This window comes from Staurois parvus, unplaced genomic scaffold (genome assembly GCF_062004578.1).
Source record: "Staurois parvus isolate SC_StPar_1 unplaced genomic scaffold, SC_StPar_1.0 ptg000446l, whole genome shotgun sequence".
NCBI lineage: Eukaryota > Metazoa > Chordata > Amphibia > Anura > Ranidae > Staurois > Staurois parvus.
In genome coordinates this window covers 1795963-1823796 of record NW_028318242.1, presented here as the reverse complement: position 1 = coordinate 1823796, position 27834 = coordinate 1795963, and the positions used below count along the sequence as shown (strand labels likewise).

Below are 27834 nucleotides of genomic sequence, written 5' to 3'. Positions count from 1 at the left end.
TTTTTTTCCCCTTTTTTCACATAACCCCTGTTCTCAGCTGCATAAGGGGCTTAGAAAGCTGGGGGTAGAGACTACAGCGAAGATCTGTGCAGGGGGGCATGTCAGCAACAACCTTGGCTATTGGAGGACAGGAAGACTGGGCTCCCAGCACAGCCAGAAAACTGACCATGTTGGGATGGATGTGCTTTCATGCTTAATGTGGTCAGTTTGAAATAAGAAAACGGGGACTGTTGGGATCACCAGGTATAAGAGAACAGGATACTTTGTAACACAAGTACATGGTACAACAGACATATACAAGTTGTGCTCAAAGGTTTGCATACCCTTGTAGAAATCGCAAAATTTTGGCAATGAGGTTGAAGATATGACTGATCATGCCAAAAAACTGTCTATTATTTAAAGTGGTTCTAAAGGCTCAAGGTTTTTTTCACCTTCATGTATTTTATGGATGAAGTTAAAAAACCGTCTGTGTGCAGTGTCCCCCACCAATCCTTACCTGAGCCCCCTCCAATCCAGCATCGTTCTTGACAGCCTCTGCGGTCTGGGGACTCATCCTCCTCATTGGCTGAGACAGCAACGGAAGCCCATTGGCTCCTGCTGCTGTCAATCACAGCCAGTGAACCAGTAAGAGAGATCAGGAGACGGGGCCGAACCGCAGCTCTTTGTGTCTTATAGACGCATAGAGCAGCGGCTCGGGGACGAGCATGCAGCGGTGCCTCCAGGGCGAGCGACTTTCCCTGGGGGCACTACTCGATGGGGAGGAGCCAGCAACGTCAGCGGGAACCCGAAAAGAAGAGGATAGGGGCTGCTCTGTGGAAAACCACTGCACAGAGCAGGTATGTATAGACATTTATTTAAAAAAAACAAAAAGAAACCAAAGCTTTAATGTCACTTTAGAGATAGCGATCATATGAAGCCATCTATTATGACATACTTGTTTGGCTTCTTTTTAAATTATATTGACAACAGAAATCACCCAAATGGCCATGATCAAACATTTACATACTGTGGAATGCTTGGCCTGTGTATAGACACACAAGGTGACACACACAAGATGGCAATTAAAGGTTAATTTCCCAAATCCATGGCTTTGTAAATTGCAATTGGTGTCTGTGTATAAATAGCCATTGAGTTTATTAGCTCTCATGTGGATGCACTGAGCAGGATAGAAACTGAGCCATGTTGAGCAGAAAAGAACTGTCAAAACACCTTCATAACAAGGTAATGGAACTTTATAAAGATGGAAAAGGATATACAAAGATATCCAAAGCCTTTAATACGTCAGTCAGTACTGTTCAATCACTTTTAAAGAAGTGGAAAATTCAGGGACCTCTTGATACCAAGCCAAGGTCAGGTAGACCAAGAATGATTGCAGTCACAACTGCCAGAAAAAGTGTTCCAGATACAAAGAAAACCCCACAGGTAACCTCAGGAGAAGTACAGGCTGCTCAGGAAAAAGACGGTGTGGTTGTTTCTAGGAGCATAATACAGTGATACTTAAACAAAAATGAGCTGCATGGTGGAGTTGCCAGAAAGAAGTCGAGTTACGATATTCCAGACAACACACCTCACAGCTTCTGGCACAATGTAATCTGGCGTGACGAGACCAAAATAGAGCTTTATGGTCACAACCATAAGCGCTATGTTTAGAGAGGCCAGCCAGTCCTATAGCAACAAGAATACCATCCCCTCTGTGAAGCATGGTGACTCACTGATGTTTTGGGGGGGTGAGCTCTAAAATCACGGGGAATCTTGCAAAAATATATGGCAAGATGAATGCAACATATTATCAGAAAATACTGCCAGACAGTTTGCATTCTTCTGCATGAAAGCTGTGCATGGGATGCTCTTGGACTTTCCAGCACAATGACCCTTAGCACAAGGCCAAGCTGACCCTTCAGTGGTTACAGCAGAAAAAAGTGAAGGTTCTGGAGTGGCCATCACAGCCTCCTGACCTTAATATCATTGAGCCACTCTGGGGAGATCTCAAACATGTGGTTCATGCAAGATGACCAAACACTGCATTATCTGGAGGCATTTTGCCAAAACGAATAGACAGCTATACCACCTGCAAGAATTTGGGGCCTCATAGATAACTATTACAAAGACTGCACGCTGACATTGATGCTAATGGGGCCAATACATAGTATTAAGAACTAAGGGTATGCAGGCTATTGAACAGGGGGCATTTCATTTGTTTACTTATTGCCATGTTTTTACCATTCTGTTATGACCTACAGATGAATATCAATTCCACAAGAAATAAAAGAAATGTGTTTTGCCTGCTCACTCATGTTTTCTTTAAAATTGATACTTACTGTATATTACCAATTCTCCACACCAACATCAGGAATATGAAGTGTTGGGGTAACAAACACTTTAACTGTCTAGGATCACTTGAAACTCTGGTTTAGCAGAAATTAAAGTTATCATGAATATCCATTTATTTTTTTCCCAAATTTTTTTCATATTTTTATGAAATCTAGGACAAAAAGATGCAGAAAAAAATAGTTCTAGCTTGTTTCTGTTTGTGTTACTGCAGGTTAAAGAATTGTATTATGTAAGTTGTCCTGTTTATGATAACCGTAAAATTAAAACGCATTGTGACGTAATCTCCACATATAATAAATAGGAATGCACCGACATATCGGGGGCTAAAACATATCAGCCGAAAATAGTGTTTTCGGCATTTTGTCTATAGGAGAATTGCTGCCGATTAATGGTGCAGATGCATGCAAAGTCACGGCTCATGACTTTCATGTAAAAACATTCCCTAGTGAATGTAAATTTATTCTCAGATTTTCATGCAAAGTCACGTCCCTATTCACTTCAATGCAAAAATGCCCCCTTGTGACTTTAATGCAAAATTGCGTTACATAAACTTTCATGCAAAAACACACCCTAGTGACTGCAATGCAAAATTGCGTCTCATAGACTTTCATGTAAAGTCGCATCTCTATACACCTCAATTAATTTTAAAAAACATTTTTAAAAACTTTTAAAATTTTAGGGAAAAGGAGAGGGATGAGTTAAATAGGGTTGCTTAGGTTTAAAGTGCCACGAAACCCAATATAAAGTAATATTCCTTCCCTTCATAAGTGGTCTTCTAAATACTCTTGTATACTAAATGTCGTGAGTGGATAAAAAAATGTACCACATCCCAGAAAATCCAGCAATGTACAAAAGAGTAAAAGATGGGACTTTCAATGTGCCATATATGTCAAAGGACAGAGGCCAAACACATATAACACAGGTCTGCGACTAAAAAGCTGTTTGATTATTTTCATCTAATTTCCATGTATTTTGGTGTGCTGAAAACAAATAAAATATTGAAAAAACTCCTAGACGTCGTGATTTGCCACAAAATGCAAAATTGTTTTCAAAATTATAAAAAAAAATTTGGTTTTTTTTTATATTATGGGGTTTTAACCAAATTCAAAGTCCAAATTACTATTAATTCACATAAGTGCATTTAAGATATAAAATGCCAAAAAAACCTTAAAGGGGTTGTCCGAGTTATGTAAAAAAAAATATAGCACTGTAATTGGTCCGCAATATATACATAAGCTAAGCAAGTTTTAGGGAAAAAAAATTCTATTTCCTCATTTCCCTAGTTCTCTTCTGGCCCTTTGTTGTTATTTGCAGGTAAACAATCTCTGCCCCTCCCCCCCTGCAAAGGGGGTGAATACAAATGCTGCTCTGAGTGACATGTCTGACTACTGGGATACTCAGCAGCATGCTGTATGTGTAAGCCTCAGCCCTGAGTATGTGCTTCTAATGGTAGAAGGGGTTAATCTCTCCTGAAGAATCCAGTGGGTGGGATACCAAATACCCTTGTTTTCTGTGTCTATGGGACAGTCGAGACCGACAAAATCACTGGACCAAGAAGAGTTGGCAGCTGAGGGTGCTAACAGTCGGTGAAAAAAATGTCCTCCAAGTAACTTTGGTACCTTCCCATAATGTTCTTCTACCACCTCTTTACATAAAATTGGGATTGATGAAGCAATTCGTAAAATCACTTCCAAGAGATGGAGAATGCTTCAAATACTTGGTCACCAAGTTTCCAGGCCTGTCGGAGGCAAAATTGAAGGAAGGTGTGCTCATCGGACCAGACATTAGAAGGGTTATAGTTGATCAAGAGTTTGTCAATACAATGACGGATCCTCAAAAAGAAGGGTGGATTGCATTTAAAGAAGTCGTACAGAAATGTTTAGGCAATAACAAAGATCCTCACTACAAAAAGATCGTCGGACGAATGCTGAAAGCATTTCAAGCTTTAGGTTGCCTGATGAGTTTGAAAGTGCATTTCCTCCAGTTCCACCTTGACTACTTTCCTGGAAATTTGGGAGCTGTGAGTGAGGAACAAGGTGAACGATTCCACCAAGACATTAAAGAGATGGAAAGGAGATACCAGGGAAAATGGAGCATTACAATGATGGCAGACTACTGTTGGATGCTTCAGAGAGACATTCCAGATACTACTCACAAGTGAAAATGCACCAAGAGAAGCCTCACAGGGAAGAAGAATCGAGTTTAGTGTGTGTAGGCGAGCTCATTTCAGTTCAAAAAAGGATTTTCATGAAAAAATTGTAATAAAACTTTAATTTTATAAGTCTATTTCCATTTATTTTGAGGTATTGCCTTATTTAACATAGTTACCTAAATTGTCAGGAAACGTAATGTCCTATGACAAAATGGAGGTCATTTTCGGATTCAGAGCACCAAAAACATAAAGATTACGTGGAATAACCAAAACAGCTCTTGAAAAAAAATTTTCTGCAGACCTGTGTAATATAAAATTATTGCATTTATTCAGTCACAATTAAAATGCACCAAAAGGCCCAATGAGCATATTTCCACAAATGCATGCATTAATAACAAGATACCCTTTATAACCTCCAGAATAGAAAAAATAGACCTGAAAGAAGATTTATGAGCATAATCCACCATCCAGCTGAGCTGCTCTGTATTTGGATAGTGGCATATGCTGGGCAATCTTCTTTCAGGTCCATTTTTTTTTCCAGCCTACAGGCCACTTAGGAAATTAAAAATCCTCACATATAAATTGACCATTTGGTGCGTGGAGTCCTGGGTCTGATTTGCTCATCTGGATCCTCTTTTGATTGTGGTTTTGGTTTTGGCTTCCTCCATTTTGCAAAGCACATTGACATCTATAACTTGACATCTTGCAGTTTCATGGTAATGTCCCTGAAGACACCTTTGGACTCTAGACAAGTGTTATCATATCTCTGCTACATTAAATGTGTTTTTTATACTTACTGGATGGTATGAGGTTATGCAGGGTATATTGTTATTAAAGTGGAGCTCCACCCAAAAGGGGAAATTCTGCTTTAAAGACTGGTCCCCTGCTCCCCATTAAGGATTAGCACCTTTGGGGAGCTGGGGGGGGGCAGGTACATGAAATTGACAGGTTCCTGCTCCCACTTCCACTGCGATTGCCTAGGCGATCGGAGCGGAAGTTGTCCTCCACCCCTTCCTCCCTGTAGTCTTCTGGGATATGTGACAGGTCCAAGAAGACTACGGGGCCATTCAGAAAGCGCAGCACTACTTACACATGTGCAGTAGACACCCAGCTTTGAAGCTGCAAGCTGTCACAGCCGGGTGCCCACACTGAAGAAGCTGCACGACCAGTAAAACGGGCTGCAAGGAGGACACAGAAGGATCGAGGAACAGGTAAGTGGCTATTTTTTTAAAAGTCAAGAGCTACAGTTTTTGTAGCTGCTAACTTATTTTTTTGCAGTGTGACTGGAACTCTGCTTTAATACATTCATTTGTGGAAATATGCTCAGTTTTGTATACATTGCACCTATAGGTACATTTCAATTGTGACTCAATAAATGCAGTCATTTTTATATTATTTGTGTTTGGCCTCTTTCTCTTGAAGTGTACGGCACCTTGAATGTCCCATATTTTTCTCTTTTGTGTACTCTAAATACTCTTGGATAGCAGTTTTATATTGCATATGCTGAAATAAATGTAAAACTCTGCTTAGCCGAATTCCTTTCTGAGGCTGGCTACACTGGCTCTGCATATTTCCATTGTGTGTTGGATGCAGCCATCCTCGTCTGTGTGTTCCCGCTATGGACTACATACTTAAAGTGATTTTAAAGGTTAGGTTTTTTTCTTTAAAATAACAAATATGGCATACTTACCTGCTTTGTTTAATGGTTTTGCACAGAGCAGCCCTGATTCTGCCTCCCCCCTCCTTCTGAGTGTCCTTGGGGCTTCTGGGGGCACTCGTGTGTGGCTCCTTCCCGCCCCCCACTCCCTCCCTTCTGGCTACGATTGACAGCAGCGGGAGCTTATGGCTCCCACACCTGTGTCTTGGCCAATGAGAAGAGAGAGACCTGGGAGAGCTTCGGCTGTCATGTACATCGCTGGATCGAGATCTGGCTCTGGTAAGTATTAAGGGGCTGCGGGGGGAGCTGCACTCTGAAGATTTTTTACCTTCATGCATAGAATGCATGAAGGTAAAAAACCTTTAGGCTTTACAACCATTTTTTTTTTTTTTTTTTTTTTTTTTTACCAAAAAGGCAAAATCTTTTATTGAACGAAAAATAAAGCCTAAGTTTACAGTACAAAGAATTGGATTGTGTAAAGGTTAAACAGGAATGGTAACAAACAACCAAACTAATTAACTATAACCTCTTTAAATGTTTGTATGAATTACAGGTATCTCTACTATGTCTTTTGCAAACTGAATTTCAATGATTGTTAGTGAATTTTGTTAGGAGAAAAAAATAGTGTAATAGCTTGGTTTGGTCTTTACAAGATAACTATATAAAAAAAAGAGCACCGTTAGATAAATCCATCGTTACTTTTATGTAACACTAATACATTAACAAATGAGTGATTGTGTAATGTGGTTTGCTTATGAAACAACAGTGCCACCCTCTGATTTATCCATGTACGTAAGCACTTATGAAAAAACGTGCCAGATATGCTTTATAGAAGCAGAAATCTAAATCTGTTGGTGTGCAAAATCTGGAAACCTATACTGAAGGAAATATATAGACTGTCATAGTGGACCTCACCTTTTGGAGATACTAATTGCATGGCTGTCATGCTGATCCAGGTGATTCAAAACATTGAGTCACTGACCCATAATGGGTATATGGATCACTTCACATATTGCATACTTGTCCTGGGTTTGTTAGCCAGAACGTACTGAATTCATAAACCGCTACACATGTAGTATTTCAGGTCTACAATTACAGTCTATACAGTTCTTTCAGTACTGGTTTCTTTCGAGTATCAAAGTGACTAAGTATCTTTGTTCTTAGTAGTGGACCTTATTTATCAGAGCTTCTAAAAGATGAGTGGTTGTCATTTTTGCTAGCATCCAATAAGATTTTCCTTTCATTTTTTGGCCTAGATAGAAAACTGATTGCATGCGGTGAACTTACACAGACAGTCTTGATTCCAAACATGTTTAGACACATAGTGGACATCCTTATATCCAGTTTGTGGCTTTTTGACAAAATCTTATATGGTGTGGTTTCATAAATAAGTGTATTATTAAACTGATTGTAGTCATAGGCCATAATAAAACTAAAAAAGAAACAAAAGTACCTTGTTAAAATATGCTCTTTCATCTGTTGCAGGCTATTTTATGAGCCTGTAGCCACTCCATGTGGACACACATTCTGCCTCAAATGCCTTGAGCGTTGCCTGGACCACAACCCGCATTGTCCCCTTTGCAAAGAGAACCTGTCTCAGGTGAGATGATTGATTCTAATCCATAAGTGATTATGTATTAGCGTGTTGCTGCCGCATGGTCATACGATACTATGGAAAATAGTCTTTATCTTCTTCAAAATCAGGATTGCTCAGTGTCGAGTATCCCAGAGAATTGATGTTTTCCAAATTTCTGTACTTTGGGAATTGGAGGGGTGGTTTAAGCGTTTTCTTTGGGACAGTCATTATAAAGTATTTTCGGAATGTGAAGATGTGGGTTATTGTCAAGTAACACCACCATTTTCAATTCATTACCACCACCATTCCTAAAAATTGTGCTTGGGTTTCCATGTTATTTGCTATGATTAAAGATTCACTCCTGCTGCCACAACAGAGGAGTTCCCAAACTCTTGTTGCAATTTTCAAATCCTTAGTAATTGGTTAAGCAGATGTGCAGGCTTGGAAGCTTGAGTGTAGATATCTCACCACAAATTTAAAAAAAAAGTCTACAGGAAAAGTAGGGCTAAAGCTGTTTTTCAAATTATTTAAAAATAATGCTCATGCACTTATGGATGTGCAATATATAACAATTTGGTACAAAACCAAAATTAAACAATTGCAGCAATCCTAAAACAATTGTGCAGTGCTACTACAATATATAAAATAATAAAACTCTAAATGGACCGCGCATCTATATTATACATATAATTGTGCATATGACTCAAGCATTACACCATATCATTGGTTTACAACATAAATTGCCATTATTAAAGTCTCAAATAGTGAAATAAGTGCCCGTACTTATAATCCAACTTGGTTGAAGTGCTTATCTTGTTCCGCTAATTCAAAGTCCTCCATAGTGCCCCACTTGGACTAAAATGCACCCTTAGCCGATAACCATCTATTTCTAGAGTACATTGTGTAATCTTGACCACAGCTATGGAAGCACAGTGCGGAGGTTCCCAGGACACAAGATGCTATTCTCACTGGAACCATATACCATCTTAAGCAGACTTTACAATTTTCTTCTATCAAGGAAGTATTGATAAATGTTTTAGATGCATATGATGCCAACCTATACCAATTGTCTACTGCTAAGTCCTCTCCCAGATCATATTCCCATTTATCCATATATAATTGGAATAATTTTCTTGGAAACCTGCAATATAAATACAGCATGTTTTATACATAATCTTGAAAAATCCTTTGTGTTTCATGGTAATGTTCTTGTAATTATTTCAACTTGAACCATAAAAATAATAAAATAAAACAATACATTTCACTGGAAGTATGTTGACTTTGACATATTTTTTAATCTCTAGTATCTTGCAAGTAGAGCATATAAGAAGACACTTCTGACAGAAGAACTGATTACTCGATACCTACCAGAAGAAGTAACTGAGAGAAAGAAACTATATGATGAGGAGATAAAAGAATTATCAAAGTAAGTTGCTAATTCAGGGTTCCTTCCCACAGTTTACAGAGAAGGGAAAGTCATCTAAATAATTAAAACACATGGTCAGTTTCTGCATTACCCTTTCACATCAGTTTTCTGCAATCCCCAAAATTTTAGTATCGACTGTTGACATTTTAGTTTAGCCTTGCATACAAGCCTGTATAACATATATCTGAGACTTTATTCAGGTCCTTTTAATATACTGATAATTAGGTTTTAAACTTGTCCTTTATAAAATCTCTTTTTAGGTGTCTTTTGTGGATAGCTGATCTTGGTAACTTTGACTGTCAGCCATTTTAAAAAAAGAAAAGTCCTACATAGGGGGTAGAAACCACTAAATGCCAGGAAGAACAGGCTTACACATGATCAGCACTATAGGAAATACTTTCATTTTTTAAACGACACCTTCGTTTTAGTCTTTTTTTTCCATTTTGGGTAAAATCATCTAATTTTAAAAATGACACATTTTTTGGCAAGTTTTGAGCACTACAGCCTATTCATGCTACTTTTCAACAAATGTGTGTAACGGGGTTCGCTCGGTAGCGGGTGTGTGTGACCCCCTGGGTGGGTGCAGAACACAAAAACACAGGCACAGCACAACAGTGTAGGTGAAAAACAAAAAGGTGCGGTTTATTTACAATATTTACAAGAAAACATCAAACCAAAAAGAAACATCAAATCCTTGCCAACTTGGCCACTTACTGTACATTAGCTTCCCTAGCTATCCACCAGGTACAGCCTTATGCTACACCCAGTCCCTATCAGTTGGAGGCTAGCCACACAGGCCTTTGTCTCACCGCACAGATAAGTATGGTGCTCCCCAGTCTACTCAGGCACAGATCTGGTTCCAGGATGGAGCAACTCCCTAAGCAGGCTGGGAAGTTTTATAGCGGCCCTAATGAGCCCACTATCTTCAGCTGGGCTCCTTACCTCACTACTGAAGGCTCAGCATTCCCCCTAGTGGAACAAATCCACATAGAGCCTAAACCTCGGACAGATATATATACCGTCCTGGACGCAACCAGGTGATTTTACCTGCCTACTGTCACGTGCAATTTTTAAACTTTGTACATTTTTATATCAAAACTCTGGAAATAGGAATTTCTTGAGAAAAATTATCGTAGTCATGCTTTGGAATACTAAACCTCTTTACATATAGGCTTTTATGATTCTAGCAGGTGTGTTTTTTCAGGGTACTGGAAAGACTGTGATGATTAGGGATGAAGGGTAACAGACAGTGACGGAATATTTTGCACAAAGAATGTGTACAATATATCAGAGTCGAGTGTAGGGCATACAGGAGAATACACAGAGTGGAACTGTATGGTGTGTGTAAATGTACCGTACAACGTACAAACTGGAGCGGTATGGAGTGTATTACATACAGAAGGGGAATGGAACATATAAAGTATAACATACAACAAGTACCAACATTGTTTTTTGTTTTTTTACTTGCAGATGTAGCGACAAATAAGTATTCTTTCTTTCACTAAATTATTTATTATTGCTAGCCAAACAAATATGCTGGCCTTATATCTTCCTACTGCAATATGGAACAAGTGAATGCGTAATTCATAGTTTTTGTCATATGCCTTCTCCACTGCCATCTCAGAGAAGCAGTAAATGTCTGTAAACAGCAATACGTCCGTGAAAAACTCTTATGATAGAACCTTTTAAATGTATTTTCTGCTTGGGCATATTGTTGAGATCCAAGGTACTATCTTAGCCTGGTACACATGTAAAGTTTGTTTTTGCTGATCCCAATGGGCCAAACAAAAACACTGACTGATAACTTAACTAACACAAGCGATGTTAGTGCAGTGATCTTCCCCGTTGTGCCATTTCAGACGGGGGACCCCACCAGAACACACTAATCAGCGTCATTGGCTGTGAGCGCTGATCGGATGCTGGTTTTCCAGCATGTCCCTTTGACAAAAGCTGCTTAGACCAGTTTCTGTCGGAAAGACATCTGTACACTGAATGAAAGTCAGCCGGTACCTGTTTGAACCGGCAGATACCAATCGATATTCGGCCCAGTGTACCCAGCCTTAAGCTGGTTTTACCTCCATATTGAGGTTCAAAAATTCTAGTTGTAGTGTGGATGTTAAGGTAGATAAAAGGTGATTTGACTATAAAATGACGGCAAATAGTAGAACACGCTTTAAAAGGGACACACTTTGAGCAATGGGTATTTAGATCCCTAAATATAATCTCATGTGATAGCATATGGAGTGGGGGGGGGGGGGGGGGGGGGTAAGGGGTCAAGGCTTCATCAGAAACTTTGCCTGGAAAAACTCTTTGTTTCCTGTTACTCCTGCTTTGTATTAACTGAAGAATATGTGGTTACTAACACATGTTTGTACTGTTGAGCAGTAAAAACCTAACACCAGCTAGTCATCAAATTGGTCTTATTAGTCAACTCACCCCATTGATTGAGACTTAGTAATTAAGGATATAGTCCTCTTCTGTTATATGGGGATAATATGATCAGATCTATCAGTATCAACATACCATGTCATCAATCTGTTTCAAGCAAAATTGATAGTTTGGATGCAAAAATCCAGTCATAGGAGAGTAGATAATATGACATGATTATTACATGTACGGCAGATCAAACAATCTTTTTGATCTTCTAATCATACTTATGAAGAGACAGTAAATTTATCAACAATATGATTGTATATAAAATCATTCCTTGTATGGCCACCATTAGACACAACAAGGAAAATGATTTACGGAGACTGGTAATCTATGGTCTATTGGAATTATACATTGTATAGATGCCCCTTTCAGTCTATTAGTATGCAAAATATGATGGAAGCAGTTGGATTAAGCTTTTTAAAAACAGGCTTATTGAGTAACCAGTATGAGGAGGAAAAGGGAGAGGTAACATATAACAATCAATAAATATCATATTTAATTATGCCAGACCATCACAAGATTTGTTAGCACAAGTGCTGCCACTATAACTGGCACTTTACTTCTGTAACTATTTACTGCATAAGCCAGGAAAAAGAACCATTTAGTGACACTGAGACTGGATTCAAATCATTCTGCTCCAGTGCGTTGTGTTAGCAACACGTTTCTGTGCGCAGAATTGTTCATTGTGTTACGGCAGCCCATTCAAAGGAATAGGCTGCCAATGCACCAGAATGCACAAAAAATTATACTGTATATGTGCCTTTTTTCCCCAACGCATCGCACCAAATTCATGATGGTGTTTTACCATGGATTGCAGTGTGCTGCAAAGCATGTACATCAGAGGTGCTTTGAGTTAATACATTTGGTGCCATTGAAAATGAATAGCACCACACTGGAGAAGTGTGAATGAGCCCTGATCTACAAGTGCATAACATTTATATGTTTATCTTTTTCATTTATTTTGTACCCACATGTTCCATGGTCTGTAGAGGACATTGAGCCATTAGCAGCATACCCTGTGTCCAAAGTAACTTACAGTCAAATGTCTCTGTTCAATTCATAGACCTATGCACAAGCAGAAGGATGAAAGCCAATGTGTTTTGAAAATGTGGGGAAAAAATGCAGCAGTGGGAGGAAACATACAAATTTCACACAGACCCAGATTCTGTGGGTGGATCTTGACTTTGAAGTTGACTCAGCTGAAATTGATTCATAGGAGTGCAGAACAACTGCACTCCTGTGATCCACAGGAGAAGTACAGCCAAAAGAACTTTGGCTGTACCTCTCCTTTTAAGTACAGTACAGTCTAAAACAGCCAGTTAGGTATGTGCACATCTACAAAGTCTAACCTGTCATCCTACTCTGACTATTTAATATATAGTATGCATCTAATTTATCTTTTACATGCTAGCATGGATGTACTATTCTGTCTAATAGTAATTAACAGATTATTTAAATGAAAATGTTGTTTCTGTTCTATTACAGCTTAAATAAAGATGTCCCTATATTTGTTTGCACCATGGCCTTTCCAACAATCCCCTGCCCACTGCATGTGTTTGAGCCACGATATCGCCTGATGATCAGGAGGAGCATGGAGACTGGAACAAAACAATTTGGAATGTGCATAGCCGATGAATTAAAAGGGTGTGTATGTACCTTGTATGAATGTGATTATATATATTTTATTAAAATTGATGGCCTTTTTATATATATGTATATTGAATGATAGTGAACATTAGATTTATCAACATCTTTTTTCATTGCCCATTTCAATTTTTGGGAATACCATTGCAGATGTCAGGTTTCCCCAAAGTATTGATAATAACATCTGTGATGCAAAAAAAATTTGAAACTGGATAATAAAAATTTCCGAGACTAGGAACCTAAGTGTATATAAATCCTAACAATGAACTTCCCTTATTTGCTTCCTTTTGGTCTGTTAAATATACAATTGAAAGCATTTTAATTTACAAAGGAAGAAGACGCACCAGCCAGGCCATTACTGTATAACTCATTTATTAATTTAAAAGTCACATGTACTCATAAAAGAAGCAAGACACAGGCTTGTCATGAACAAATGCCACCCAGGAATAATCCATCGAGTAGGGCACAACTAATACATTTTCGAGGGCCATACCCTCTTCCTCTGTGCTTTGAAGAAGAAGGCATGGCCCTTGAAGCGTGTTAGCTGTGGCTTACTCGATTGATTAACATTGGATGGCGTTTGTTCATGACAAGCCTGTGCTTTTCTTCTTTGTGAGTACATTTGGCTTTTAATTTAATAAAACGAGTTATACAGTAATGCCCTAGGCTGGTGCGCCTTCTTCCTTTGTATCTTGGTTGTGGTTACCCAGGACCGAAGAAGACAGCAAGGTCCAGGTGTATCATTTGGTGGTTCCAGTTGGGAGAATACCTGTAGTGGCTCATTTGGAGGTTCAAAATGCTAGAAGCGTCCATGCTAGTTCCATGAGGCTGGCCACCTGGAAAGCTGCACACCTGTAGCATGGGCTTTGTTTAAATTTTCTTATATCTGTTCGATACATGCAAAAAAAAAAAATCCTGTTGGATCTACGATAAATTCAGTGAGCCTATAGGTCCCTGTATTATCTTCAGTTTCCTCTTAAAGCGATTTCTAAAGGTTTTTTTTTTTTTTTGGAAAATAACAACATGTTATACTTACCTACTGTGTGGTTTTGCGCAGCCTGGATCCTCCTCTTCTCGGGTCCCTTGCCAGCGCTCCTGGCTCCTCCTTTCTGTCGGGTGCCCCCACAGCAAGCAGCTTGTTCCCAAGCCACTGTCCCGTGTGTCCATCCACATACTGAGCTGCGGCTTGCCCCCCCCCCCCTCATTGGCTGACTGGCTGTGATTGACAGCAATGGGAGCCAATGGCTCCCGCTTGCTGTCTCAGTTAATGAGGAGGCAGAGACCCGAAAAAGCTGAGGCTGTTGTGCACATCGATGGATCGCAATGAGGCTCAGGTAAGTATTAGGGGGGGATGGGGGCACTGCTGCACACAGAAGATTTTTAACCTTCATGCATAGAATACATGAAGGTAAAAAACCTTGAGCCTTTACAACCACTTTAAGCAATTGTTACCTGCTATGCCCAGTATACTATGTGAAAGAGAGAACACCTTCTTGTGTGTTATGCAGATACATTGTCACCCTAGGAGAGGATGTGTGTAAATGTTAAGATCACTAGGTCAATCTAAAGTAGAAAAAGCCTGAAAAATTTATATAATGCAGTCACCACATCTAAGGACTGGTAAGCTGCAAGTAATTAAATCTTTTTCGTTGAATTTAGAAACACATTAATAATGAAAACTGGAGGAAATTGGCTGTGCAGTCAATGACATCTGTTCATGTGTGTAGCTTAGAGAATTTAAGAGTCCAACTGGTAACTATGGTCAATACAGAGACTTTCCGTTTAAGATGCTTTTACATGATTTCATAAGAACTGAACTGTATACTTACTTTCATTTGTTTTTTAGTAGTATGTTAACACCTTAGTGTGCAAGTATCTTAATAGATTTACAGTACTTTAAAAGAGAAGTATTGTCAAAGCTTTTTTGGCCATACTTCTCTTCTAGATCACAGGAGGGCACTTCTCTTCTAGATCACAGGAGGGCACTTATTTCTGTACTCTTGTGACCCAGATTCAGCCGACAGTGGGATAAAGCCGCTGTTGACTAATGTCACAGAGCCAGTCCAGGTCCCGCAGTTCTGCTCCTCTGTCTCCCTCTTCTGACAAGAGAATTGGGCAGCAGCAGGAGTCATTGGCTGCTGCTGCAGTCAATCCAATCCTGTGAGCAGAAAACAGAGGGTGGTGCCAAGCCAGGCTGTGTGTGTCTATATGAGCAGCTTGCTCATATAGACACATATGCTATGGGGTCAAACACAGAAGTGGAGAAGCAGAGAGAGTCTATGGGGGACCCCAGAAAAGGAGGTTTAGGGCTGCTCTGTGCAGTACTATTGACACAGAACAGGTATTACATGTTTATTATTTAATTTAATAAAAAAATACTTTTAGAAATACATTAACTTCCCAGATTCTCTTACCATATATTTGTCATAAGGTAAAAAGTATTTGTAATCATTAACAGAGAAAAAAAAGAGTTTCCTGCTAATGTTGAAACTGTAACTACATTTTAACGTTATAGTTAAAGTGGTATTAACGGTTCAGATTTTTCTATAAAAATAACAAACAGATCACACTTAACTGCTCTGTGCAGTGGTTTTGCATAGAGCAACCCTGATCCTCTTCTTCTATGGTCCGCTGCTGGTGTTCCTGGCTCCTTCCCCTTGACCAGTGCCCCCAATAGCAAGCTGCTTGCTATGGGGGAACTGGTGCATGCTCGCTCTCAAGCCCCCCGCTGTCTCCTTATTGGCTCACTGGCTGTGATTGAGAGGAAGTCCCAGGACAGTCGATGCACTTGTGCACATCGCTGGATCGAGAAGAGGCTCAGATGAGTATTAGGGAGGGCTGTGGGGGGAGCAGCAAACAGAAGGTTTTTTATGTTCATGTATAGAATGCATGAAAATGTTCAGCCTTTACAATCAGTTAAAAAAAAGGACCAAAGTCCATTAAGTTCAACCTCTCACAACCTCAGTAGCTTTGGTCTAGAGGAAGGCAACTGTGCAACTTTTGACAATTTTGCCTTGCAGGAGGAAAAATTCTTTCATGACTCTTCCCCCCAAGGTCTGTTGGCGCAATTCACTAGAGCAGAATATTGCTCTCTTATCTATTAGTAGTTTTAACCCCAGGTATGATTAGGCAATCTATTTTTAAAGGGTTAGGTCACAAAATACCTAATGGGTAATGTAATTACTAGGCATGCAACCTTACACTTTTCAAATTAAATTTCCTTTAGGTAGGATTTGTTTGCAGACGGTGTGTTTGTTCAAATTTCTATTAAGATTCTTCTTGTCATTCTCAGGTTTGCAGACTATGGATGCATGTTACAAGTGAGGGATGTGAAGTTTTTCCCAGATGGTCGTTCAGTAGTTGACACCATTGGCCTGAGCAGATTTAAAGTCTTGAGTCATGGACAAAGGGATGGCTACAACACTGCAAATATTGAATATTTGGAAGACAAGAAGGTATTACAGCATAACTAAAAATAATTCTGACACATACAGAGGTTAAATATGCATTTGATTACCCTATCTGATACAAACTCTAACATGAATAATTGGCTTGAAAGATAAAATAATAGAAATGTTATTCTGAATGTGTCAATGTTGAGAGACTTTACACTGTGGTAGCAGTGTTAAATATGGGCTCACACCAAGGCAAAGGAGAGTATACAGAACAATGAGTTAGTTCTGTGATAGGACTATTAGTAGGGTCAGGTGCTAGGGGTGCTAAGGGAAGCCAAGTGTTCGGTGTTGGGGTGCTCACAGAAAATACCTCTTCTTTCCTGGAGTCAGTTTTTCCATCGGACCGCAAATATCTGAATTAATTAAGTCCAGAGTATTATAGAAAGGCTTTTCTTGTCATTTTTTTCCTTTTATACAGCTGGTGCATTTCATTGTTTGATCACATGGACTAATTTTTATTCCACTTGCATTTTCATTCTCTGTTAATTTCTTTGTTATGTCAGGCCTTCTGTGCCCAAGTCGTCTGTGCCATGTGTGAATGCAGTTTGAATGTTTTTCCTCCTTGACAGGGACATGCAGGACATTTTTCACATGTATCTTTCTGGTGACACTCAGAAGAAATAGACAGTTTTCTTTACTGTCCTATTTCCCAGATTCCAATATTTGCCCATTAGCTGTGGTGATTTTTTTCTGTTTTACTCTGGTCAAGGGGAATAAAGATATTTCTGTAATTTGTCATGTGACTCTTAGCTCCTGAATCAACACACCTTTTGTAGTTTAGTTTGTTTTTGCAATCCATATTTCCAGATTCTGCAGTCTGCTTTAAATGGCCTTATTTCTTGTACACAAAACATTTATATGTTTCTTGTTGCATGTTACTGTTTTTACTTCTATTTTTCGTTTTTAAACCAGACTCTGTCGTAGAAGCAATGTCACTATTAATGCTTTCTGTTTTATGCCTATATTCATCTATAAGCTTACCTTTAGGGCCAGTTCACACTACATGCATTTCAGTTGCTTTTTTTCTGCATCCAAAATTCACAGAAAGTAGGTTATATGGTTGAAACAAATAGAAGTGTCATGCTGCTAGCATGCATCAATAAATATGAATATATGGACAAAGACGTGACTGATAGTCCCAAAAGATGATGAAACCATGTATAACATGCAATTCTTCGAAAAAAATCGAAATAACTGAAATATCTTCCTGCTGGTAATTGCACCCAAAATCCAAGTGCTGTAAATCTTCAATAAACATGAATCACCACAGTGCACATAGACTCCCAGGTGAACTCTCACCTTCTCACATGGACCTGTTTGTGGACACAGGTCAGACAAAGCATCTCCCCTATTAGTGGGGGTAACACATAACTTGCTCCTCTGTGTACAATCTTCCCCTTATGAATCACCACTGGACCTTCACAAATGGCACCCGATATCAGTACAGCCAACTCTGTGGATAAAATGGGTTAACAGATAAAAGGCATATCTTCACAAGAACACTGTCAGCCCCACTGCTTGTGCAGCCACTAGACTGGAACAGGATGTGCCAGTAACCATCCTTTAGCAGCATTTTCATCTTAAATTTCCAGGATTGGTAGTTCTGGTTTGTCAGGTTTGCAAATGAAAGCTGTGTTGATGGCCATTCTTTTATTCTGTTGCAGTCTCCTTTTGTTGCTGTATCTTACACTTCTTTTGCTGTAGCTGGCTATGGCTGGGTGTCTGAGCCCATAACCGTTTAGAGATCCTATATATAGCTTACAGAACAGACAGTGCACAGCCCACATGTGTTTATTTGATGCTTCTCACATACTCCTTCACCATCTTCCACTTGTTCCATTCATTCACATAGAATATAGTCCATTCTTTCTGCAACCCCTAGTTTGAAAAAGAACCATGCTGTTTGATGCAGATATGCCAACCACATACTGGGGGGGGGGGGGGGAATTATGACCGCATGCTATCTCCAGTATTTAATGTTGGGGAGGTAGTTAAGGCATAATTTTTAAGTTTTTAGGGTAAGTGTTAAAGTGGTTGTAAAGGCAGAAGTTATTTTACCTTCATGCACTCTATTTAAATGTCCATGCTAGTGCTATAAAGAAGATATTTTTACACTAGTGGCGTGTAGACTTTTTCTGCTTTGGGCTCTGAATGTGGGATATATTCTTTTGTCATTTAATTCTCTAGGGTATGGGTTTTGAGGGTTGTTCTCAATATTGGTGGTTGCAATTTTCAAGGTTTCACTGACTGGTTCCAGAACTATGCAAAATCAGCTTATATATTCATGATAGTATTTACTCCCCTTTACTGTAGAACCAGAAACGATCTCTCCTGCGCTCTATGACCCAGAGCAAGGGTGGATAGATGGAACCAGAACTTGAAATATTTGACCACCAATGCATATAAGGTTGTGCAGCTCTAAGCAAGGCTGGGGAAGCCCGACCAGTACTGCAAAGTGAAACAAAAAGAAAGCACACCAACCTGGCGCATTACCTCAGCAAACCAAAATTTTATTAAATTTAGAATAATACTCACAAACAACGAAGTAAATCAAGCATGTAAGTCCTCAAAGGAACTTTCGAAGTGCGAAGCCTGTGTGAGTCCCATCATAGGGGTAGATTCTCAGAGTACGGCTGATGCATTTCGAAGGGGGTCCCTTCTTCATCAGAGCTAACTAAACAATGAGTGCTCTCTACCATATATACCCTGGGACTGGAACTAGACCCTCCCATCTTGGCTGGGCAGTCTCAGGCCAGGGGGAGGGGAAAAGTTGTCATCAAAACATACTAGTAATACAATTACATTGTTGAAATAAAATTACATTGTTGAAATAAATAATCTTTGAATGTAAAACCATTAAAATCATTGCGTCATACGCGTCAGCCGTACTCTGAGGATCTACCCCTATGATGGGACTCGCACAGGCTTCACACTTCCTGTGAGGACTTACATGCTTGATTTACTTTGTTGTTTGTGAGTATTATTCTGAATTTAATAAAATTTTGGTTTCCTGAGGTAATGTACAAGGTTGGTGCGCTTTCTTTTAGTTTCACTTTTCCCCTTTTACTGTAGGTTATTGTCATGTGTATTTTTTGTTTGTTTCTGTTTCACAGGTGGAAGGACAGGAATATGAGGAGCTACTTCTGTTACACAATGCTGTCTATGATCAAGCTTTTGCCTGGTTTACCTCTCTAAAGGACAATCTCAAAGCACAAATCCTTAACCATTTTGGGCCCATGCCAAGCAAAGAATCTGATCCACAGGTAAGTGTATAGTGTTGAGCAAAGTACGTACCTGGAAAAATAATGCCATTGATAAATCCCACATCCTTTTATATGGTTGGCCCTTTGCAATGCATATTGGCAGACCCTTATCTGTAGGCACATATTTTGCCCAGTGGTGTTCAATAAGTGTAGTGAGTATTGATGGAAGAATGAACTGATATATCTGTTTCTTTTTCAGAGCAGTCCAAGCGGCCCAGCCTGGTGTTGGTGGATGCTGGCAGTCTTGCCTCTAGAAAACAAGGCACAGCTAACAATCCTGGCCATGACATCCTTGAAGGATCGCCTTCATGCCATTAGACGAGTTTTATTATTTGTCACCCACAAAAGACCCAGATGACAAAGGATTCCATCTGGTCCCAGGACTTATGCTTTTTTTCATTTAAATAAAGACTTTCTCTGCACTGAGAGACACTTTTATGACATTCTGGGAATTTTCCTTTGCTCTTTTTGTGAAAATACCATGCAGTGTCAATGAATGAACAACACTTCTACCTGGTTTATATTTAGCCTCCAGCCACTAAGCAGGTACTTGGTTACCATCAGGTCATCATCTCATGAAAAAAAAGTTTGTTGGTAACCTGTCTTCTGAAGTGCTTTTTTGTGTCAAATTCTGAATCTCATAATGTGTCGTCTAAAGTTTGTTTAAAGGGAGGAGTGGGAGAGATCAAATATTCATTACCCCCAGTTGTACCAGAAAAATACTTGACTAAGAATATTGAAGACCAGACCATCAATGATACGTGACCAGAGCTATTTATTTCACAAATTCACAACTATCACCTGTGGGACACCTGGTAGAACTGCCTGCCAAAGAGTCCTGTGATAATCTCATTGTGAACAAGGCCTTCATTTTTACTGATTGGTAAGGCTGCATTACAATTTTGTGGGTTTTTATTAAGCTTGGGGCACATGTGAAACTTTTGTTGTTCCGGTGCTGTGTTTAGCAATTTTAAACATACAGTGGGTATAGAAAATAATCACCCCCCTTTTAAAACAATCACATTTTGTTTCTTTACAGCCTGAAATGAAGACAGACACAGTTTTTGTTTTATCCAGCTGTATTTACTCAGTGCAACTTATAACATGCAAGTGAAAGATATAACACCAACATGTCAGAAAAAAAAAGTCAACAACAGAATCACGGAGATGGCAAAAGGATCACCCTCCTCCTAAAAATGACTTGTAAACTCAATCAGGTATAGCTAATCACCTTCTCAATGGCACACAGAGCCGTTCGCCTTTCAAATGTGATTAGCTGTGGTCATTTTGATTAACTCAGCATGAAAAAGAGCTTTCCTGGAGCATTTCAGTCCCTGGTAGCGCAACTGAAGCAAATAATCAACTATGGGTGGCAAAGCACTGTCAAAAGATCTTTGGGATAAAATTGTGGACAGGAACAAGTCAGGGGATGGATACAGGCTTTATTAATGCCTAGAAGCACAGAGAAGTCTATAATTAAGAAGTGGAAGGTATTTGGTACAACACAGACTCTCCCTGGATCATGACATTGCTCCAAACTGGATGAAAGAGCCAGGAGGCTACCAAGAGGCCTACAGAGGTCATTGTGTGCATGTGACAACAATATCTCAAATTCTACGCAAATTTGGCATGTATGGGAGGGTTGCAAGAAAAAAAAGCCACTCCTCAAGATGGCCTCATGCAGTCATGACTGAGCTTTGCCAAAACACATTGTGAAGATTTTGAGGCCACATGGAAAAAGGTGTTATGGTCAGATGAGACTAGAATTGAATTTTTATACCTCAACATTAAACGATATGTCTGACGGAAATCCAATGCAGCTCACCATCCAAATAACACCATTCCTACAATAAAGCATGGAGGTCAGAATATCCTGTTATGGGGGTTTCTCTACAGCAGGGACTGGAACACTTGTCAGGATAGAAGGAAAAATGAATGGGGTGAAATACCATCAAATTCTTGAGGAACATCTGCTGCCCTCTACCAGAAAGTTGTCAATAGGAAGAATGTTTATCTTCCAACATGACAATGACCCGAAAGCACACAGCAAAAATTACCACACAGTGGTTGCATGGCCTAGTCAGAGCCCAAACTTAAAACCCATTGAAAATCTGTGAAATAACTTGAAGACTGCAGTCCATAAACGGTCACCATCAAATTTAAGTGAACTTGAGCAGTACTGCAAAGAAGAGTGGGCAAATATGACAACAGACTAAAGACCGTAATTAAAGCAAAAGGTGGTTCAACAAAATACTAACACAAGGGGGTAATCTTTTTTCCAACTCCAGTGATTCTGTTTTTGATTTTTTTCTGACATGTTGTTGTTATATCTTTCACTTGGATGTTATAAGTTGCGATACAGCTGGATAAAACAAAAATGGTGTCTGTCTTCATTTCAGGCTGCAAAGCAACAAAATGTGATTATTTTAAAGGGGGTGATTATTTTCTATACCCACTGTATAAACCTTTTCTGATGTACAGTCATATGGGATATGTATTTTGAGTAGAGAACAAGTTTGATTGCAACCTATAAAACCAGATGATGCTTAAGATGATTAGGAATTTATTCCCATAAACCATTTCAAAACTGATGATTTTATATCATCATGCATTACAACCACATTAGCTTTAGTCAAGCAAGCAGAGCAGGAGGGAAGGTAGAGCAGTAAAGTTTCTTTCCAGCTATCAAGATCTGTTTCTGCAGAGCTTCTCTTCCACGTTGCATGACATGAAGTCAGCATGTTAGGTCATATGACTCCATGGCAGCTCCGCATTGTGAGTGCTGACATCAGCAATGTCTTCAATCAATTTGACTTTAGACTAAACTGATGGCTCTGCATGGCTGTGTTTTATTGCGCTTCACACCCATGTCTTGCTGTTAGAAGTCAGGACCTCTTCAGTCATTCAATGATTTGTTGAACAACTAGTTATCACTGCCAGCATATCAGAAATGTAGCTGGCTGCTGAGAAATGTGGCAGCATTTGCAACTTTTGCTGCAAATGATCAATCATTTTCTTTTACACATAGAAAACTATTCAAACTTCTCTTTTTGCTATAGTACATTTATGTAGATGGAGGAAACATCTGAAAACACATAATGTATTCATACCCCCTTAAAGTCTGCTTAAAAGTGCCATAAATTTCACTTTCTTCAGCAATCAATCATGGAATCAGATACACAAGAAGAAGAGAAAGCCTATTGAAAGTATAGGTATAAAAAAACATGCTAAATGGATCTTTTGGCACACATCACATAGTACACTAATAGAAATATATATAAGTTGTATGTTTGGTGACATACATACATAATAATTTTAAAATTCAAAATAATCAGTTACATAATTGTTTTCTAGACAGGGTGCACCATTCAAGACCAAAAATGTAATTTATGGTTATTGGATAAAAATGATAATATCAGGCTTACTTGGTTGTGATTAAGAAAATGGTAAATCATAGTGAATGGAACAGTCATTTTTAAGTTTTGGTAGCACATCCCATTTCAGTTTTTATTAAATAAGTTGTTTTAAATTGTCATTGTTGTTAGTTTGATCTCTCCCCTCCATTGAAAGTAATAAAGGATGTTGTCATCTTTTGGGGGATTTTATTTAACACTACCACATGTCTCTTAGGATGAAGTCAGACTTTGAGCCCTGAGATTTTCTTAGTTAACCACTTGTCCTCCAGAGAATTTACACCCCTTCCTGACCAGGCCATTTTTTGTGATAAGACACTGCGTTACTTTAACTGACAATTGCCCGGTCATTTAACACTGCACCCAAATGAAATGTATGTCCTTTTTTCCCCACAAATAGAGCTTTCTTCCGGTGGTATTTGATCATCTCTGCATTTTTTATTTTTTGCACTATAAACAAAAAAAAGACTGACAATATTGAAAAAAAATCAATATTTTTAACTTTTTGCTATAAAACATCCAGTAAAAATTTTTTAAATCAAATGTCGTCATAAATTTAGGCCAAAATGTATTTTGCTACATGTTTTTGCTAAAAAAAAAAACCCAATACATGTAGATTTTTTGGTTTACATGAAAGTTCTAACGTCTACAAATGGCAGTATATATACTGGAATTTTAATTTTTTTTATACTAGTAATGGCGGCGATCAGCAACTTATAGCGGGACTGCAGTGGGCATTTTGACACTGGGAGGGGAACTGACTAACTTCCATTGACATCCCAATGACACTAATACAGTGATCAGTGCTAGTAAAAAGCACTGACACTGTACTAATGACACTGGGCAGGAAGGGGTTAACCTCTGGGGCAATCAAAGCGTTAACTTTCTGCTGTGTGCTGTTTTGCTTTGTGTGCTGTGTGTGTGTTTTACTAGGGAAACATACTGCTTTATATTGGTCTGCTATGCAGAGCAATACAAAGCAGCATGTCGGTGCTGACAGGGGAGAGATCTGTGTTGTTTACACACAGACCTCTCCCCTGTCACTGTTCCTCTGCCATCAACATCTGTAGCCGTCAAAGGCAGCTTGGGTATCGCGGCGTACGCGCGCCCCCTTCCCGAAAATGCTAAATCACATGTATATTTACGTGATTTTGCGCAGCCCTGCCACCCTGTAGCAGTAGTTCTGCTATAGGGCGGCGGGGAACTGGTTAAATTGGGTGTAAAGGCTAATTTTTCATTAAATAAAAACATGTTATATTTGCCAACTCTGTCCAATATTATTGCACAGAGCAGCCCCAATTCTCCTCTTCTGGAGGATCCTGCCAATGTGCTCTGTTCCTCTATCCTGTGAGTGGCCTTCCAGCAAGCCGTGTGCTGAGAGGACAACCGTGCAGACGTGGTCCGGGCTGTGAGGGACCAAAGCCACACACAGCTCTGATAAGACCCACCCCCACTCACTCCTCTTAGGAGTTTGGCAGCACCAGGAGTCTATGGCTCCTACTGCTCTCAAAGTCTTCTGAAAGACCCCCAAGGAGAGAAGAGCAGATGGTACAGCATTGGGTCGTGAGAGGAGGAAGGTAAATGTTTAGGGATTGGGGCGGGGCAAGTAGAGGAGAGTTCTATTCTTCAATGCAGAGAATGTATTAAGGTCAAAAACGGTTTGACTTTAGAACCACTTTAACTGATACAGAGTCCAAAAAATGATCTTTTACGGGGATTTTTATGTTAGATTATTGTGAAGCTGAAAACAAAATCTATATTTGGGTCCCCATACCATGCTATAAAAAAGGTGCACGTAAGAAAAAATTTAGCTGACACAGAAAGAAAATCACACTAGTGTGGTAAATTTGCTTCAGTTCCCAGGGGATTTATTTTGCCTTCATCTAGACCAGAGCTAGCCTAGAGGAGTTGTGAGGTTGATCTTAACAGATGTCAGTCTTTCATTCTTACCTAATCCTAGACTAAGTTCTGGTAAAAGTCCTTTATATAGTAAGTGTTTAGAACACATTTTCAGGTACTAAAATTATTGTCCAGGAAGCCTGTCTGACCTTGCCCTACCTGAGAAACACCTTTTTGGTTTTTTACTACCTCTACATGTAACCAGCTAGAGAGTTCATGAATATTTGAAGCCTTGTGTTGAATGAAAGGTAATGTGGTTGTGCAATCGTAAGGGGGGGGGGATTTACTAAAACTGGAGCACACAGAATCTGGTGCAGCTGTGCATAATAGCCAATCCGCTTCTAGGTTTTATTTTTAAAGCCTAACTGAACAAGCTGAAGTTAGAAGCTGATTGGTTACTATGCACAGCTGCATCAGATTCCGAGTGCTCCAGCCTAAGTAAATCCCCCCCTTTGTGTCAGCTTTCATATGACGCAGAACATTTATAACATCACTCTACTGTCATCTGCATTTCAAAGTTGAAGAAGGTAGACAGATCTGCCACTATAATAATGGTTAGATCGTTTGAAAGGGTGGTTTATAGAAAATATTAAGGACAATATGTTCTACAATTGTTTCCTTTTGCTGAAGCGCATTACCATTCACATTATTTTCTGGTGATATCTGACCTGATAATATGCACCATGTAACAGGTAATGCCTATAAGGGGTTGGATATATTTTTATTCATCAGTAGCTTTTATCGTGCTTTCAGGGTATGTGCACACCTAATGTTTCTAAGCAAATCCTAATACGTGATACATTGTTTTTCCTCCACAATGAATATGGATTAGCCTCTTGTGCCATATTGCTTTTGCTAACTGTAAAATCCCACCTAGGATGGACATTCTTTTAACTGAATACTATTACGTACTGTAATATACAGCACCCAAGATAAGTGTGATTACTGTTCATTGGTTGTTAGGGTTTACAGGGCTTTCTTTACTATCTATGTTGTCTTTTGGTCTTGTGTCTTGTTGTAGCTCTTGAATAGGTTGTTTCGTGAAGACCCTTCTGAAGAACTAAAGAATATTTCTGAAAACCAGCATTTCCCAACACTTGGTGCCTGTGTTTAAAATGGTTTTAGCCTCTTCCTACATCTGTAGTGATATCATTCTATATATTTTACACATTAAGTCATACATTTAGACAATATAGTGTAGAAATACACAGGTCTGCATACATTTTGATTCTGTTTACATGCATCATTTGATAGAATTGTCACATGTACCACAGTTCCACTGGCAAGAAGATCCACATCCTATGGATGTTTTATAGTAATTGCATAGTATAGTCTTTGTTGCAGTCCTTTGACCATATGTACATGTCTTCCCTGCTGTGTTCTTCGAAGAGAATTCCGAAGACATGTCTATATTATTTTTATATGCAAATGTTTTGTTTTTGGGCAGAGTTGTCATTTCATTTTTCAAGGGAACAATGATGTTACACAACTAGTGATCATAAGTGCACATATTGGCATGCCTTCCTCTTGACAAGCCTAAAATCTGTGGTAATGTTCTTAAAAGCTTAATGACCCTAATCTGTTACATCATTGATAAGACATCACAAATGTGTAACAAGAGCCTCATCATTGCAGTTCTGTACACTGAGATTGTCATGATGACATTGATAGGCTGAGGGAATTCACCACAAGCCTCCACAAAGACAAGGGCAAGTCCCACACTGCCTTTGGAGGCATTAGAGTTGATAATACCTGTGTCCTGTTAACACTGCCACTTACACTGGAACAGGAAGAATTGTGGAGTTATCATGAGATTTTAGAGAATCTAAAGAAATTACACATTCAGCTGTCAGTTTGTCCGAATTTGCAAATTTAACTTACAATGATTTTTGTTATATTTTGTACAATTATTTTTTTTGACTAGAGTAGATAGGTTCATTCTATGCAAAAATATTTGTAAATGCCACAGAATGTTGTAAAACTATACTGAAGGAATAAAAAGCAATGCTGAAAATTATGTTTGTATAGCGTAAAATGAAACTTCACCTTCTTAGTTCACTTTCCATTAAATTACTCCCACCTCTTTTCTGTTAATACTTTATTTTCCACGCTTTTGTATTTCTTGATTTCTCACCTTGGTGAGGTTGATGTACACCTCACTGCCTGGAGCAGCAAGCCTCCTGGGATATGTGTCGTAAGTATTCCAGGAGGCTTCAAAGCAATCCATAGCATATGTGTATGTGCCGTGGCACATCATTGTGGGGCAGCTTGTTCTGAATACTTGCGTCAAGCCTCCCAAGAGGCTTTAAGGCAATCCACAGCATATGCTTATGTGTTTCTTCAAAGTGTCTTGCTGCAGGAACCAGGAAGAGACAGCCAGCTCCTAAAGATGTAAAAAAAAAGTAGATGGCGGTGTGGGACTGGATGTGCAGCAGCAGATTTGCTGGGCATGTGCATATGTTTGTTTTTTTGTGGTTAACCTAGAAAAAAGTATGATGGGGTTAAAATAAAAACATGTTATGGTGTTACATTTCTCTTGAATCTTTTGTTAAATATGTCAGTAGGCAAGCACGGAATATTGATGT

The 27834-nt window shown here is 39.2% G+C and overlaps 1 protein-coding gene across 2 annotated transcripts in view; it reads left to right on the top strand.

Annotated features, from left to right (window-relative positions):
* The window catches only part of LONRF2 (LON peptidase N-terminal domain and ring finger 2), a 104685-nt gene extending 77352 nt beyond the window's left edge, over window positions 1-27333 (top strand). For both annotated transcript variants that reach the window (XM_089688116.1, XM_089688117.1), the window contains exons 7-12: window positions 7626-7740; window positions 9021-9142; window positions 13061-13219; window positions 16512-16674; window positions 19788-19937; window positions 20137-27333. In XM_089688116.1, the coding sequence (XP_089544242.1) occupies window positions 7626-7740; window positions 9021-9142; window positions 13061-13219; window positions 16512-16674; window positions 19788-19937; window positions 20137-20295 (868 nt within the window). In that variant the 3' untranslated portion in view covers window positions 20296-27333. The remainder of the gene's footprint in view (window positions 1-7625; window positions 7741-9020; window positions 9143-13060; window positions 13220-16511; window positions 16675-19787; window positions 19938-20136) is intronic.
* Window positions 27334-27834: the final 501 nt, after the last annotated feature.